This window comes from Oncorhynchus mykiss, chromosome 28 (assembly GCF_013265735.2).
Source record: "Oncorhynchus mykiss isolate Arlee chromosome 28, USDA_OmykA_1.1, whole genome shotgun sequence".
NCBI lineage: Eukaryota > Metazoa > Chordata > Actinopteri > Salmoniformes > Salmonidae > Oncorhynchus > Oncorhynchus mykiss.
This window is the reverse complement of record NC_048592.1, coordinates 11,610,515-11,628,595: the sequence shown is the minus strand read 5'-3', so window position 1 is coordinate 11,628,595 and position 18,081 is coordinate 11,610,515. Positions and strand designations below refer to the sequence as shown.

At 42.6% G+C, this 18,081-nt stretch overlaps 1 protein-coding gene across 4 annotated transcripts in view; it reads left to right on the top strand.

Moving 5' to 3' along the window:
• LOC110508549 (matrix metalloproteinase-16) overlaps positions 1–18,081 on the top strand; it is a 41,634-nt gene that overhangs the window by 3,146 nt on the left and 20,407 nt on the right. For all 4 annotated transcript variants that reach the window (XM_021589133.2, XM_021589132.2, XM_021589131.2 and 1 more), the window contains 3 exons: positions 2,830–2,946; positions 4,883–5,049; positions 5,166–5,303. In XM_021589133.2, coding sequence (XP_021444808.1) covers positions 2,830–2,946; positions 4,883–5,049; positions 5,166–5,303 — 422 coding nt within the window. The remainder of the gene's footprint in view (positions 1–2,829; positions 2,947–4,882; positions 5,050–5,165; positions 5,304–18,081) is intronic.

Sequence of the window (18,081 nt, the reverse complement as noted above, 5' to 3'; positions counted from 1 at the left end):
CTCAACGAATCATCTAAGGGTGGTTCGTCGACCAGCTTTATTATTGCAAAAATGAATCAATGTTATTAATACTTTTTGAATAAAGTAAAATCCTGATTGGTGATTGATCTTGTCTCTCCTCATTATTGATTTGAATTTCCACGACAAATGACAAGGTGAAAACTTTATTTTTTTAAACATTTTTGCAAATGTATAAAAATAAAAAAAACAGAAATACCTTATTTACATAAGTATTCAGACCCTGTCTGAACCACCAAGTCTCTTCCTAGAGCTGGCCCCCCGGCCAAACTGAGCAATCGGTGGAGAAGGGCCTTGGTCAGGGAGGTGGCCAAGAACCCAATGGTCACTCTGACAGAGCTCTAGAGTTCCTCTGTGAAGATGGGAGAGCCTTCCAGACAACCATCTCTGCAGCACTCCACCAATCAGGCCTTCACTGTAGAGTGGCTAGACGGAAGCCACTCTTCAGTAAAAGGCACATGACAGCCAGCTTGGAGTTTGTCAAAAGGCACCATGAGAAACAAGATTATCTGGTCTAATGAAAGCAAGATCGAACTCTTTGGCCTGAATGCCAAGTGTCACGTCTGGAGGAAACCTGGCACCATCCCTACGGTGAAGCATGGTGGTGGCAAGATCATGCTGTGGGGATGTTTTTCAACAGTAGGGACTGGGAGACTAATCAGGTTCGAGGGAAAGATGAACGGAAAGTACAGAGAGATCCTTGATGAAAACCTGCTCCAGAGTGCTCAGGACCTCAGACTGGGTTAAAGGTTCACCTTCCAACAGGACAATGACCCTAAGTACAGAGCCAAGACGACGCAGGAGTGGTTTCAGGACAAGTCTCTGAATGTCCTTGAGTGGCCCAGCCAGAGCCCGGACTTGAACCGGATCGAACATCTCTGGAGAGACATGAAAATATTTGTGCAGCAACACTCCCGATCCAACCTGACAGAGCTTGAGAGGATCTGCAGAGAAGAATGGGAGAAACTCACCAACATTGTTATTGTTTACATTTTTTTATTTAACCTTTAATTAACTAGGCAAGTCAGTTAAGAACAAATTCTTATTTACAATGATGGCCTACCCCGGCCAAACCCGGACGACGCTGGGCCAATTGTGTGCCGCCCTATGGGACTCCCCAATCACGGCTGGATGTGATACAGCCTGGATACAGGTGTGCCAAGCTTGTAGCACCATAACCAAGAAGACTCAAGGCTGTAATCGCTGCCAAAGGTGCTTCAACAAAGTACTGAGTAAAGGGTGTGAATACTTATGTAAATGTAATATTTCAATTTTTTTATTTTTAATAAATTATCAAACATTTCTAAAAAAACTGTTTTTGCTTTGTCCTCATGGGGTATTGTGTGTAGATTGATGTAGGAAAAAAACAATTTCATAAATTTTAAGGCTGTAACGCAACAAAATGTGGAAAAAGTCAAGGGCTCTGAATACTTTCCGATTGACTGTATATATACTTGAATAACTTTTTTTGTCACACCATCTCGGTGCAGTCTTGCAGTTACTGTTTTAAGGCTTATGATGATGTATTTTGTTTGGGTTGATGTTTAAGGTCAGTGTTAGTAGGATTATTAGGGGACGTAAGAGGCAGCTAGCTCTACACCGAGTGCACAAAACATTAGGAACTTTTCATGACACAGACTGACCAAGTGAATCCAGGTGAAAGTTATGAGCCCTTATTGATGTCACTTGTTTAATCCAGTTCAATCAGTGTAGATGAAGGGGAGGAGACAGGTTAAAGAAGGATTTTTATGCTTTGAGACAATTGAGACATGGATTGTGTATGTGTGCCATTCAGAAGGTGAATCGTCAAGAAAAATATTTAAGTGCCTTTGAACGGGTATGGTAGTAGGTATCAGGCACACTGGTTAGAGTGTGTGAAGAACTGCAACGCTGCTGGGTTTTTCACGCTCAACAGTTTCCCGTGTGTATCAAGAATGGTCCACCACCCATAGGACAATGCTTTCAACAACTTGTAGAGTCCATGCTCTGACGAATACAGGCTGTTCTGAGGGCAAAAGGGAGTGCAACTCAATATTAGGAAGGTGTTCCTAATGGTTTGTACACTCAGTGTATATTATAGTGGGAAGTACTAGTCCCATTGTCCACTACACTGCAGTATGTAAGGCCGTGTGTTTGGTATTCTAGTTCAGAGTAGTTCTTGATGTGGCATCAGATATAACCAGTCAAACATCCTGTAGGTTCACTACATGACTAAAAGTATGTGGTCACTTGCTCGTCGAACATCTCATTCCAAAATCATGGGCATTAATATGGAGTTGGTCCCCCCTTTGTTGCTGTAATAGCCTCCACTCTTACGGGAAGTATTTCCACTAGGGGACTTGCTTCCATTCAGCCACAAGAGCATTAGTGAGGTCGGGCACTGATGTTGGGCGATAAGACCTGGCTCGCCGTGGGCGTTCCAATTCATCCCAAAGGTTTTCGATGGGGTTGAGGTCAGGGCTCTGTGCAGGCCAGGCAAGTTCTATCACACCGATCTCGACAAATCATTTCTGTATGGACCTCGCTTTGTGCATGGGGACATTGTCATGCTGAAACAGGAAAGGGCCTTCCCCAAAAGTTGGAAGCACAGAATTGTCTAGAATGTCATTGTATAGTGTAGTGTTAAGATTTCCCTTCACTGGAACTAACGGGCCTACCCCAGACCATTATTCCTCCTCCACCAAACTTTACAGTTGGCACTAAGTATTGGGGCAATTAGCGTTTTCCTGGAATCCGCCAAACCCAAACTGTTGTCTTCCTCTTCCCTCCATTGTCCTCTTCTTCCACCTCCACTACTTCCTTTGTTCTTAGTTGGATGAAGAGGCCGAGGTGTGGAAATCCAGACAAACTAAAGGGCATTTCAAGGTCGCGGAAGCGGAGGTACGCACTGACGGGGCAGAAGTGGCAGCGAACACACATCACTTACAGGTGAGAAATGTAGGCCGGCACATGCTCGCACATACGCATCACCTACAGGTGAGAGACTCATTCCAGCAGCCTTGATGGTTACCATGACAACCAGCCGTTAGTCAGATTAGCCAAGGGTTATTATAGGGTTCTGTGTTTGTCAGTGTAGTTATTAATTTGTGCTCTCTCTTCCTCCTTGGTGTCACATTCCCTCAGCGTTGCCTTAGAGATTGCACATATGGGCACACACGCACACATGCACACACACACACACACACACACACACACACACACACTCACACTCACAGTCACACACACACACACACACACACACACACACACACACACACACACACACACACACACACACACACACACACACACATACACACACACACACGCACATACACACACACATTGATATACATAGAAGAAGAGTTGTTTGTGTGTGAATAGAAGTCAAGTCAGAGGACAGAATAAAGTGATGTAATGGTTTTCAACTTTCTTATTATTTGCATTCCATTGCATTCCTTTGCAGTTATCTTTCATTTCTCCTTTTAAGAGTACCAGAAGACAAACTGCCAAATTTTAATAGCAAGGACGATCGAGGACGAGGACAACTTTTACTTCGTCCATTTCTCTCCAAATACCTCTATGTAAATCATCCAATAATCGCAACAAAAATATTCAAATTCCCCATCTTATCACGCGTGATTAAGTTTCCACTGTTAATGGGGTCTGAGAGAGCGGGATAAGGGGTGCTGCTCGGCGCTGTGGGAAATTGACAGGTTACAGCCGTAATAGACGATAACACTGTCAATTTATTTAAATCCTTCCTTCCTTCCTGCATGTGAATTGATGAGGCACCTCTTCTAATGGAATGTCAGTCAGCCTGGCTGTCGCTGCTGACTGCACGCTCTACATGAAAATGAGTTGGGGAGAGAAAACGGGGAAGAAAATTCCTCTCGTTCTCTCTCTCTCTCTCCCCCCCCTCTCTCTCTCTCTCTTTCTCTCTCTCTCTCTCTCTGTCTGCGAGCGACTGATAACGACAGCTGTGTTAAAAGTGCAGTGAAAGCTGCCGGGTTTGTTGGAATAGTTTAACACTGAAACTTTTTTCAGCTTCTCGTCAACCATTTTAGAGAATATTCTCCCCAAGCTATAGTGGGAGGGGGGGGGGGTTCAGATTTGGACCTACAGTATATGATATGTGGTGCTGTATGTGACGCTGTAGCCATCTGTTTCTTTCTCTATTTAAAATGCTCTGTTTGCGGGGCTGCCTTGTGTTAAAGCTTTGTTGTAGCCTCCCTTCCTGCAATTGAATGACCAAATCACCCTCTAGTGGCCTCATGGGTGGAATGTTATTAATATATTTTTGAATGTCATAATTAATCAACATTCTTTTTTTTAAATGCTGAAAACTCAGTGTTTCCATGTCAAATGGTTTGTCATGTTTTAGTCTTCTGTGATGTATATAAAGTGTCATATTGGGATGCAAACTCAACATTTAATACATATCTGACATGGTACAGGTGTCTTCTTTTTTTAAAGCCCATAACCATGTGTGTGAGGTGCATACTTTTGTTTCAAAGTAGATTTGTTTAAGACTGCGACCTTGATTTAGCCCACTGCAGTAAAAATTATGAATGAATGTGTGTATAATTGTTCCGGTTAGATCAGAATAGGAGTTAAATCTTTCTAAGGAGTAAAATATTTTATTTATATTACTGTCAATGTCTTATTAAAAAAAAATGACCTGTAAAATGTTGCTCTCATCTAGCTGGTGGTACCATCCAACCTCCCAATAACCACCCACCCAGGATGGATCACACTATCTGTTTCCACTTTTATCATATCCCCTATCCCTTTCTCTCCTAACATCAGGTCTTTATTGTAAAACACGTTGTCAATGTAAAGAAGAATATGTTCTTAATTGACTCACCCTCTCTTCCTCCCTCAGCATAAAGAACGTCACGCCCAAAGTGGGCTCCAGGGAGACCCACGATGCCATCCGGCGTGCGTTTGACGTGTGGCAGGGGGTGACGCCGCTTCACTTTGAGGCCGTCCCTTACAGCGCCCTGGAGAGCGGCAGGCGTGATGTGGACATCACCATCATCTTCGCCTCAGGTGAGAATTGTATTGAATGGTGCCTGGGAGAGGAAAACTGAAACTATGTCAATGTCGGCCTAATCCCGTTCTCCCCATGTAAACTTTGAAGTGAAATTAAATTGATCTCACCTCAGGTTTCCATGGCGACAGCTCACCCTTCGACGGTGAGGGCGGGTTCCTAGCTCACGCCTACTTTCCGGGCCCTGGGATCGGAGGGGACACCCACTTCGACTCAGACGAACCCTGGACCCTGGGGAACCCCAACCACGATGGTGAGAGATGGAAAGGGAGAGAAAGGGGGAAGGAGAAAGAGGGAGTGGAGAGGGGGTGGGGAGGTTCAGAGAGAAAGATTAAAGGAATATAGTTGTGAGAGAATCATATCAAAGACTAACAAGTCCAAAAATGGATACAGTCCAGTGATGTGCGGTGAGGTCGGTGGCTGGGTAGGCACTGGCTATTATCAATGCCAGATTTACTCACAAATAGACATCGATGAAGCCCAAATCCTCCATATAACAGATAGCTCCAACAACCAGTGACATAAGCTATTAACCGAAATGAACAAAAAATATCACCAAATGTAAATACCAATGTAGCTAAGATACACAAGCGATAGCCTCCTATGGCAGCATATTTCATATCATCCAACAAAATGACACACTGTTAAACTCAGCCGTAGGCCGATGTAGCATCCACAGCCTTGGAGGCAACTAATGTGATAGCCTACAGGTTAACTTCTTTGTGCTGAATGGTAAGCAGCACTATTCTCATGTTCAGTCAACAGTAACCTAACTGGGTGGGAAAAATGCATTTAGACCTACCTTGGCTTGGAAATGAAGTCCATCCGTCTGTCCGTCAGAGTGAACCTCTCCGTGGTAGTGTTGTGGAAGTCTTATTCATTCCTTTTGAGTTTGAAAGTCAAAGTGAGTCCTTCTACTGTTTTGAAAATTATTTTACACTCTGGGCTGCATTTCACTGACTGTGAGAACACCAAGTTTAACAGTGAATAAATGGAACTTCGGGCACTTTTTCTCTTATCTTGGCCTGCACCCCATTAAGCTGGGATGCCATCACTGAGGACCCATTGTATGTTTGAGCTAACCAGCTTTTCAACTCAGTTGTACTTCCCCAACACTCCCAATACATAATCCGCCAAGGCCGCAGCTCGTTTGCCATCACTCACTAGTGCAGAATGATTAACCAAAATGTTGGTTATTAAACAACTAATTGACCGACGCACCATTTCTCTAGAGAGAAATCAAATCATTCACGTGAGAAATAAAGTGAAGAACTATGTGGGACGCTGGGCTGAATGGAGTTGGAGTTTTCATGAAGCAAATATTCAACCTAGTTCAGCGCATAAACGTGGTAATTAACTACAATGACCATAATCCATTGTGCCTGTTCTTTCTGGTTCGGACAGAGATAGATACACTTTTACACCTGCTACATTAGGTTAGATACACACAGACCACATAGACCACATGAAAGAGGAATGTACACAACAGTGACGAGAGGGATAGAGACAGTTTGTGAAAGTATGCCTTATCTACTTTGAAGAGCTAGTAAAATGATTTAGTCAAACAGCTCTGCAGCATACTTAGGCAGGTTAGCCTAGATAAATAGGATGACTGAAGACAGTACAGTATAAGGAGGACAGAGATAACGTTAGATGGTCTGGCTGGCTGGCTGCTATTGCTACTGAAATCATTTCGATGGGTGTTTACCAGAAGATACCGACCCTACCTTTACAGTTGTTTACACTGAGTTGCACTGGGGTCGGAACACAATCATGGTTACTTTAAGACACTGTGGAGCCAGCGCGATATATGGGTCGGAAAATTTACCTCAATGTAGGGGTGTGATATGCCACTGTACTCCAAATTGTACCTTTATCCACACTGATACATTGAGAAGATTGAAATAATAATAACAACAAAGAAGCTAATTGGCTGAGAATGACATTCCAAAATGGCTGCTGTGGCTACTGCTAGCTAGCATAAGGACGAAAATGGCAGTTTTCTGAACTGATAATCGAGCTGAAACCGAAACGACCTCGAAAAGCACTAATCACTAGGCACTATCCCTCACATCATTCAATTCCTAAAACGCCTCCTTGATTTTGCTTTTAGCCACATAATGAAAAAATCACAGAGATCTGGGCTTTGTTTGTAACATCTGTGGTTTCATCTACTTCTACTGCAACAAATGGAGCCTGATTAATCTCATCTTCAATGTCCTTTCGAATCATATCAAAAACTGCTTCAATCAAATCATTCTGTATTCTGTTTGATAACCGAAAACACAGTGGAATTTTTTTTTAGCAAGCTTGTACTCAAATCAAATCAAATTTTACAACAGGTGTAGACCTTACAGTGAAATGCTTACTTACAAGCCCATATCCAACAATGCAGTTTTACGAAAAATATGTGTTAAGTATTATAAGAAATAAAAGTAACAAATAATTAAAGAGCAGCAATAAAATAACAATAGCGAGGCTATATACAGGGGGTACCGGTACAGAGTCAATGTGCGGGGGCACCGGTTAGTCGAGGTAATTGAGGTAATATGTACATACATGTATGTAGAGTTAAAGTGACTATGCATAGATAATAAACAGAGAATAGCAGCAGTGTAAAATAGGAGCCTTATGGCTTGGGGGTAGAAGCTGTTGAGAAGCCTTTTGGACCTAGACTTGGCACTACGGTAACGCTTGTCGTGCGGTAACAGAGAGAACAGTCTATGACTAGGTTGGCTGGAGTCTTTGACAATTTTTCGGGCCTTCCTCTGACACCGCCTGGTATAGAGGTCCTGGATGACAGGAAGCTTGGCCCCAGTGATGTACTTGGCCATAAGCACTACCCTCTGTAGTGCCTTGCGGTCGGAGGCCGAGCAGTTGCCATACCAGGCAGTGATGCAACCATGCTCTCGATGGTGCAGCTGTAGAACGTTTTGAGGATCTGAGGACCCATGCCAAATCTTTTCAGTCTCCCAAGGGGGAATAGGTTTTGTCATGCCCTCTTCATGACTGCCTTGGTGTGTTTGGACCATGATAGTTTGTTGGTGATGTGAACACCAAGGAACTAGAAGCTCTCCACTACAGCCACGTCGATGAGAATGGGGGTGTGCTCAGTCCTGCTTTTCCTGTAGTCCATAATCATCTCCTTTGTCTTGATCACATTGTGGGAGAGGTTGTCCTGGCACCACACGGCCAGGTCTCTGACCTCCTCCCTATATGTGATCAGGCACTGTTGTTTCATCAGCAAACTTAATGATGGTGTTGGAGTCGTGCCTGGCCATGCAGTCATGAGTGAACAGGGAGTACAGGAGGGGACTGAGCATGCACATCTGAGGGGCCCCTGTGTTGAGGATCAGCGTGGCGAATGTACCTACCCTTACCACCTGGGGACGGCCCGTCAGGAAGTCCAGGATCCAGTTGCAGAGGGAGGTTTAAATCCCAGGTTCCTTAGCTTAGTGATGAGCTTTGAGGGCACTATGGTGTTGAACGCTGAGCTTTATTCAATGAAAAGCATTCTCACATAGGTATTCCTTTTGTACAGGTGGGAAAGGGCAGTGTGGAGTGCAATTTTGTTCTTTTGTTTTTGCTTGTCAGCCAGAATCAGGAGCATAGAATTATGGTCAGATTTGCCAAATGGAGGGCGAGGGAGAGGCTTTGTACGCGTGTCTGTGTGTGTAGTAAAGGTGGTCTATAGTTTTTTCCCCTCTGGTTGCACATTTAACATGCTGGTAGAAATTAGGTAAAACAGATTTAAGTTTCCCTGCATTAACCCCGGCCAATAGGAGCGCCGCCTCTGGATGAGCGGCTTATGGCCGTATACAGCTCATTGAGTGCGGTCTTAGTGCCAGCATCGGTTTGTGGTGGTAAATAGACAGCTACGAAGAACATAGATGAAAACTCTCTTGGTAAATAGTGTGGTCTACAGCTTATCATGAGATACTCTACCTCAGGCGAGCAAAACCTTGAGACTTCCTTAGATATCGTGCACCAGCTGTTGTTTACAAATATACATAGACCGCCACCCCTTGTCTTTACCAGAGGCTACTGTTCTTTCCTGCTGATACAGTGTATAACCTGCCAGCTGTATGTTATTCATGTCGTTGTTCAGTCACGACTCGGTGAAACATAAGATATTACAGTTTTGAATGTCCCATTGGTAGGATATACGTGCTTGTAGTTCGTCTATTTTATTATCCAATGATTGTATGTTGGCTAATAGGACCGAAGGTAAAGGCAAATTACACACTCGTGGTCGGACCTTCGTCCTCGATATCTCCATCTCTTTCTCCTGGGAATGACGGAGATGAGGGCCTTCTCGGGTGTCTGGAGTAAATCCCTCTCGTCCAACTCATTGAAAAAAAAAAATCTTTCAATACAAGGTGAGTAATCGTTGTCCTGATTTCTTGAAGCTCTTTTCGGTCAGAAGAGATTGTGGTAGAAACATTATGTGCAAAATAAGTTACAAATAACGGGAGAAAACACACACAATAGCACAATTGGTTAGGAGACTGTAAAATGGCATCCATTCTCTCCGGCGCCATCATTACAGCAAAATGTTAACTCTTGTTTCCCTAGGTAGCATGTTGCTCTAATAAGGTCCTTCAAAATCTCACAGTTTTCCTTCCTACCTTAGCATTGTGGATGGTCACTAGCATTGTGGATGGTCACTTGTTGTTTTTGCCCATCATTTAACGCCAGATCGATCAAGTGTTCTCAAAAAGTTTATAGGGTGATCTGGTGTTGAATGTGCGATGCTGACTTTTCGTGTTTGTTGAGGGCATTGGTCAGGTTGTTGAGATTGCAGTAGCCTGCCTTCCACCCAAACGTTGTCCCCGGTTGAGAAGAGCAGGCAGGAGAAAGAGTACAGGCGGCTTCTAGTAGCGCAGTCACACAGCCACTCTTTTATTTCACACCACTTTTGTTTTCTGTCCCTTCCTCAGGTGTTGGTCTCCCTCTCTGAATTATATCAAGTTTTCTTTGGAAATCTAAGTCTTTTCATAGTCCCCAAATCCAGGAAAAAAACTGTATAATATAGAGCCATTATTGCATGGAACTCCCTTCGATTTCATATTGCTCAAATGAACAGCAAACCTGGTTGAAAAAATGTTATAAACAACACACGGCACAACTCCTCTCCCCTTTTTCACCTCAATATTTTGTGTGTACTGTATGTATTGATATATAGCTCTGAGTGACATTTTTAAATGTATATTATGTAGTTCTGTCCTTGAGTTGGTTTTGTCTATTAATGTTCTGTATTAATGTTTTGTGTGGACCCCAGGAAGAGTAGCTGCTACTTTCGCAACAGCTAATGGGGATGCTAATAAAATACCTAATACATACAGTAACTTGGAATTTTTTTGAGGTACAATAGTGTCCATTTAGTCATGTTGTTTTTGCGAGCAAGCTTCGTTCAGTTTAAGGGATGCACGTGTCAACATTATGTAGACATGCCCAAATGTGCAGAGCTTTCCCACAAAACATGTTTAGGCAACATGCAAAATATAAAATCCACTCAATGTCAGCTAGGCAAAGCAGTGAGTCCTACCCTGACCCTGTCCGTTAACAGTGACTGGAATCATGAACGGCCGTGTGCATCAACGATTTGAATGGATTTTAAAGGATGGGAAGGAAGGAATGCATACCGTGGTGTCTTTCCTGAGGTTTTGATGCAGTTTCTGCACATTTTGGGATTTTGAGCTTAAAACCTGCCAGAATCACCGAGAAAAGACATTTGATAAAAATAAAATAAAAATAGAATTACAATTTTTTATATAATTGTATTTTTTATTAGGCTTTTCATAACAGCTTTAATTTTATTAGACTGCCTACCCTGACTGCACGTCACTGATACAGTCTGCATTTCAACAGGCTGCATTTTATTGCACCACACCCTGCTGTTATCAGATATAAACCCTCACATTTTTATTCTGTTATGCTCAGGGAGTGTATTGTACTGTAGCTGCAGGGAAGGGTGGAGTGGGGATCCAGCCTGCAGCCCTAGAGAGCTGCAGCTTGAAGAGGGTAATCAGATCCCTCTCTCAGCCCTGTCAGCCTCCATCCATCCACCGTCAGGCAGCACTTTACTTTAATTACCCTGCTGCCAGCCTGCTCTGCTCTGGCTGCCGTTAGTACTGCCTGCGGAACGGCACATCTAGAGGGCTGTCAGGCAGCATTAACTGGCACAACACTGCCACTTAGATAGGCAGTCCCCTCCTAGGCCGCCTGCCTGTCAGTGTGCAAAGGGCAATAGCAGCCAGTGTTTTGTTTGTTTCTTGGTTCAGCTTTTTGTCCTGTAGCCCCCTATCACTTCTCCTCAGTTGCTTCTTGTTATTATCTCTGATTCAGATTTCTCTCTACATGTTGTTTGAAATCATGGCTACCCATACAGAATAGACTCTGGTTCAATCCTTTGCCTCAGCTTGTGTGTGTAAATCAATGACTGGAAAACAGAGCTGCCAACTAAGGGTTTAGCTGCATGTTAAGAATTGGTTAATGGGTTTTCACAGTGGTGTATGTAATCGTGAATGTTGTATGTTGACGTGTGCTAATGGTGGCCTGGTCTGTCCCCTGGGTATTATTATGGGCTGTAGTTAATGGAGGAGGATGAGGCCATTCCTTGTGGTGGCTAGTTCTGTAGGAGAGATGGAGTGGGTTGGGGGTGAAATGGGAGGAGGCAGAGTGTATGCCTGTATGGTTGCTTATTTTACCCCCGAAAAATGCTTAATACAAATCATTTATCTTATTTCAATATATTTTTCTAGATATTTTATCTTAATAAGACGATTAGTGAAATATCTTGAAATAAGACAAATGACTTATATTAAGCCTCTTTTGTTGTTGTTGATTAAAATAAGCAAAATGATCTGCTTTTGAAGTTACATAAATTAGTTTGGTAAGAAAAATATAATTATCACTCAATATAAGATATTTAGTATTGCTTAAATTTCCGTTGTTGCCATGTTGTTCTGTAGCTATGATAGATGGAGTGTGTGGGGGTTAGGGTGGCTAGTTGTTTAGATAGGATAGATAGAGAGAGGGAGAGAGAACAGAACATAACATTGTACAATTGGCACAACATGCTGAATTGTGTGTACAACTTACATTTTAATATTCAAATTGGCAATACAAACTAAAATACAATAAACAACAGTTATAGGCAAAAAAAGAATGTTCATCATCAACTGACCAGCAGGCAAACCATGGCTGGGATGGCGCTGCAACAGAAATGCTCAGTCCTGCAGTGGATCAGTTCCAGTTTAGCTGAAGAGCGGGTCTGGTATGACTACTTCTCCAGGTCAACCAGTTCTTCTGGTATCTAATAAATTAAGGTCATCCAAAAACTGCAGTTTGCCTGGGTGCACTGTTGATATATTCAATAACAATCAGCGGGCTGAGCAGAGTTCATTGAGGTACAGTAGGCCACAAGATATACTGACACTGTCCGACAGCACACCATGATACCTCACCACCTGGTGTCTATTCGAGAGGAAGTTGCCTATCCATCTGGCGGGTGATGGGCTAAGCCCAAGCTCGGTATTACATCCTGGTGATGATGAGGTTGTGGCAGACATGGTTGAAGACTTTGGTCGCCAGGGAGCAGATGGAACCATTGTTATCCGGGGACTTGAATAGCTCATTGGTTAGATCCACCAGACAGTGTGGTTGATTGGCTTTGTAGACATCCATACTGTTGGGTGTCGATTTGGGGTAGGATGTCACAGCTCTCAGCTACTTTGCTCACTAGAGAGGTTAGTGGCTTGGTTTTCTGATATTTTCTGTAGACTTCCCAGGGTTGGACCTCTGGAGCAGGGTGTGCTGGTTAAAAGGAGGGCAGCAGTGCTGAGTTGATGGGTGGTTGGGACTGTGCTAATTTTGATAGTGCTTTGTTGATTTCATTTGCTGTTTGTTTTCTGTCACCTGCTCTAAGACCCTCTATGTGGAAGGTTGCCTGACTTCTGAGAGGTTGGTTAAGCCATTGATGTTCTTATGCCACTGGGCAGGATCTTGCATTTTGAGGGCTTGGATCTTATTTCTATATAGTGTCTCTTTCTCAGCTAGTTGTGTAGATAGGAGGGTCAGCTGTTGCTGTTGCTAATGTTTTGCCTGTGCTCCTGGCTCTTTGTGCTCCTGGCTGGAGTAGATATAATGTTGTAAAGAGCAGCCATCGCCCTGGGACATCTTCACCCAGCTAGCACATAATGTTCTGAGAACCATATGTTTTTTAGAGCTTGGTGAGAGCATGGTTGTCCTATGGTTATTTTGCATACCACCGTCCCACAAGTTTCTGGGAATGGTGCAGGATAGTTGCTCAAATTGTTCCAAGAAAGTTAAAGGCCCAGTGCAGGCGTTTTTATATCAATATCAAATCATTCCTGGGTAACAGAGTGTGGTGTCAGCAAAACAACCTCTCACTCAACGTCCACAAAACAATGGAGATGATTGTGGTCTTCAGGAAACAGCAGAGGGAGAACCCCCCTATCAACATCGACGGGACCGCAGTGGAGAAGGTGGAAAGTTTTAAGTTCCTCTGCGTACACATCACGGACAAACTGAAATGGTCCACCCACACAGACAGTGTGGTGAAGAAGGTGCAACAGCACCTCTTCAACCTCAGGAGGCTGAAGAAATTTGGCTTGTCACCTAAAACCCTCACAAACTCTTACAGATGCACAATTGAGAGCCTCCTGTGGGGCTGCATCACTGCATGGTAGGGTAGCCTAGTGGTTAGAGCGTTGGACTAGTAACCGGAAGGTTGCAAGTTCAAACCCCCGAGCTGACAAGGTACAAATCTGTCGTTCTGCCCCTGAACAGGCAGTTAACCCACTGTTCCTAGGCCGTCATTGTAAATAAGAATTTGTTCTTAACTGACTTGCCTAGTTAAATAAAGGTAAAAAAAAAAATATTAAAGAAAATGGTACGACAACTGCACCGCCCACAACCGCAAGGCTCTCCAGAGGGTTGTGCAGTCTGCACAACGCATCACAAGGGGTAAACTACCTGCCCTCCAGGACCCCTACAGCACCCGATGTCACAGGAAGGTGAAAAAGATCCTCAAGGACAATAACCATCCAAGCCACTGCCTGTTCACCCCACTACCATTCAGAAGGCGAGGTCAGTACAGCTGCATCAAATAGACTGAATCAAAGAGACTGAAAAACAGATTATATCTCAAGGCACTCAGACTGTTAAATAGCCATCACTAACACAGAGAGGATGCTGCCTACATACAGACTTGAAATCATTGGCCACTTTAATAAATGGATCACTCGTCACTTTAATAATGCCACTTTAATAATGTTTACATATACTGCATTATTCATCTCATTTAAAAACATTTTTTTACCTTTGTTCAACCAGGAAGGCAAGTTGAGAACAAGTTCTCATTTACAACTGCGACCTGGCCAAGATAAAGCAAAGCAGTTCGACACATACAACAACACAGAGTTACACATAGAGTAAAACAATCATACAGTCAATAATACAGTACAAAAACAAGTCTATATACAATGTGAGCAATTGAGGTGAGATAAGGGAGGCAAAGGCAATAAAAAGGCCATGGTGGCAAAGTAAATACAACATAGCAATTAAAAGCACTGGAATTGTACATTTACAGTAAGTAGGTGAATGTGCAAAGTAGAAATAATGGGGTGCAAGGGAGGAAAATAAATACATAAAGACAGTAGGGAATAAGGTAATTGTTTGGGCTATTTATAGATGGGCTATGTACAGGTGCAGTGATCTGTGAGCTGCTCTGACAGCTGGTGCTTAAAGCTGGTGAGGGAGATAAGTGTACACTACCGTTCAAAAGTTTGGGGTCACTTAGAATTTCCTTGTTTATGAAAGAAAAGCAATTTTTTTTGTCCATTAAAATAACATCAAATTGATCAGAAATACAGTGTAGACATTGTTAATGTTGTAAATGACTATTGTAGCTGGAAACAGCTGATTTTTAATGGAATATCTACATAGGCGTACAGAGGCCCATTATCAGCAACCATCCCTCCTGTCTTTCAATGGCACGTTGTGTTAGCTAATCCAAGTTTATCATTTTAAATGGCTAATTGATCATTAGAAAACCCTTTTGCAATTATGTTAGCACAGCTGAAAACTGTGAATTGAACATCCTTGGTGATCTCTACTGCCTCCGATCTGGCGTACTCACAAAACACAAATGCTTTATTTGTCAATTATGTCTTGTGTTGGAGGTAGCCCCTGGAAATGGTGCCATCTGGTTTTCTTAATATGAGGAATTTGAAATGAGTTATACTTTTAGTTTTGATACTTAAGTATATTTTAGCAAATACATTTACTTTTGATACTTAAGTATATTTCAAACCAAATAATTTTAGACTTTTACACAAGTAGTATTTTACTGGGTAACTTTCACTTTTACTTAAGTCATGTTCTATTAAGGTATCTTTACTTTGGGTACTTTTTCCAGCACTGGTTGGCAGTGCCCACTAATTGGTCACACCTGAGTGCGTGTTGATGCCGTGCCATAATAAAAAAAAATAAAAATGTTTGTGTCCTACTGTATTTATAGCCTTAGTACCAGTCTCTTTAGCTAACATTAATGAGCTCGAGGAAATTCGATAACCATCACAGCTATACTCCAATCACAATGTTTATGCAAATTAGATTGATAGGAAAACTTAATTCCTTGAATTTGATTGCAAACATTATAGCATTGGGCATTCTGAGGTAATACATTTCATTGCAAACATAAACACAGGGTGTGGGGAGAACAGAGGATCTCCGTTTATTGCATTTTTACCACCAGCCAATGTGATCGTATCACACCAGAGAAGCTCTAACCATTCAATCTTCCCCGCTAGTTCAGTGTGAATGCTGAAGCTTCTTTTATATCCAGCATACAAGAACAACCTTGCTACTTGAATATACAGTTGAAGTCGGAAGTTTGCATACACTTAGGTGTTAAAACTTGTTTTTCAACCACTCCACACATTTCTTGTTAACAAACTATAGTTTTGGCAAGTCGGTTAGGACATCTACTTTGTGCTTGACATAAGTAATTTTAAGCAGACGTTAAAACTTGTTTTTCAACCACTCCACACATTTCTTGTTAACAAACTATAGTTTTGGCAAGTCGGTTAGGACATCTACTTTGTGCTTGACATAAGTAATTTTTCCAACAATTGGTTACAGACAGATTATTTCACTTATAGTTCATTGTATCACAATTCCAGTGTGTCAGAAGTTTACATACACTAAGTTGACTGTGCCTTTAAACAGCTTGGAAAATTCCAGAAAATTCTGTCATGGCTTTAGAAGCTTCTGATAGGCTAATTGACATAATTTGAGTCAATTGGAGGAGTACCTGTGGATGTATTTCAAGACCTACCTTCAAACTCAGTGCCTCTTTGCTTGACATCATGGAAAAATCAAAGAAATCAGCCAAGACCTCAGAAAAAAAATTGTAGACCTCCACAAGTCTGGTTCATCCTTGGGAGCAATTTCCAAATGCCTGAAGGTACCATGTTCATCTGTACAAAAAATAATACGCAAGTATAAACCCAATGGGACCACGCAGCCGTCATATCGCTCAGGAAGGAGACGCGTTCTGTCTCAATCCCAGAACAACAGTAAAGGACCTTGTGAAGATGCTGAAGGAAACAGGTACACAAGTATCTATATCCACAGTAAAATGAGTCCTATATCGATTTAACCTGAAAGTCCGCTCAGCAAGGAAGAAGCCACTGCTCCAAAACCGCAATAAAAAAGCCAGACTACGGTTTACAACTGCACATGGGGACAATGATCGTACTTTTTGGAGAAATGTCCTCTGGTCTGATGAAACAAAAATAGAACTGTTTGGCCATAATGACCATCGTTATGTTTGGAGCCAAATGCTTGCAAGCCGAAGAACACCATCCCAATCGTGAAGCACGGGGTTGGCAGCATCATGTTGTGGGGGTGCTTTGCTGCAGGAGGGACTGGTGCACTTCACAAAATAGATGGCATCATGAGGTAGGAAACTTAAGTGGATATATTGAAGCAATATCTCAAGACATCAGTCAAGAAGTTAAAGCTTGGTCGCAAATGGTTCTTCCAAATGGACATTGACCCCAAGAATAATTCCAAAGTTGTGGCAAAATGGCTTAAGGACAAAGAAGTCAAGGTATTGGAGTGGCCATCACATAGCTCTGACCTCAATCCCATAGAACATTTGTGGGCAGAACTGGAAAAGCGTTTAATGCATTTAACAGGTGTACCATGTTATTTGAGCCAATCAGTTGTGTTGTGACAAGGTAGTGTCACGTTGGCATAAATGGTCAGGAGACAGGCGCAGAAATGTGTAATAGGTTTTTTTCTCCCCCAAATTACAGCATTCCGTGTAAAAACACGGGGACGAAGACCAAACAAACACGTATAGAAAACACAGGGTTGAAACCCAAACAAAAGAGTGAGGAGTACCTCTAATAAATACACGGGACGACACCCGAACATACACAAGCGCACAATGATTATTACACGGGACGAGACCCTTAATCATCTACGCAATACAAGTGGCATAAAAGCCAAAGCTCACACGACCAATGGACATTGTAACAATAATCGACAGGATAATGGTGAACAAAGGGCACAATTATACAATACTAATCACTGGGAATAGGGACCAGGTGTGCGTCATGACAGTTCCGGAGGGATCCGTGACATGTAGGGGTGGTGTACAGAAGATAGCCCTATTTGGTAAAAGACCAAGTCCATATTATGGCAAGAACAGCTCAAATAACCAAAGAGAAAGGACAGTCCATCATTACTTTAAGACATGAAGGTCAGTCAATCCAGAGAATTTCGAGAACTTTCTTCAAGTGCAGTCGCAAAAACCAACCAGCGCTATGATGAAACTGGCTCTCATGAGCTCACGAGGACCGCCACAGGAAAGGACGACCTCTGCTGCAGAGGATAAGTTCATTAGAGTTACCAGCCTCAGAAACTGCAACCAAAATAAATGCTTCACAGAGTTCAAGTAACAGACACATCAACTGTTCAGAGGAGACTGTGTG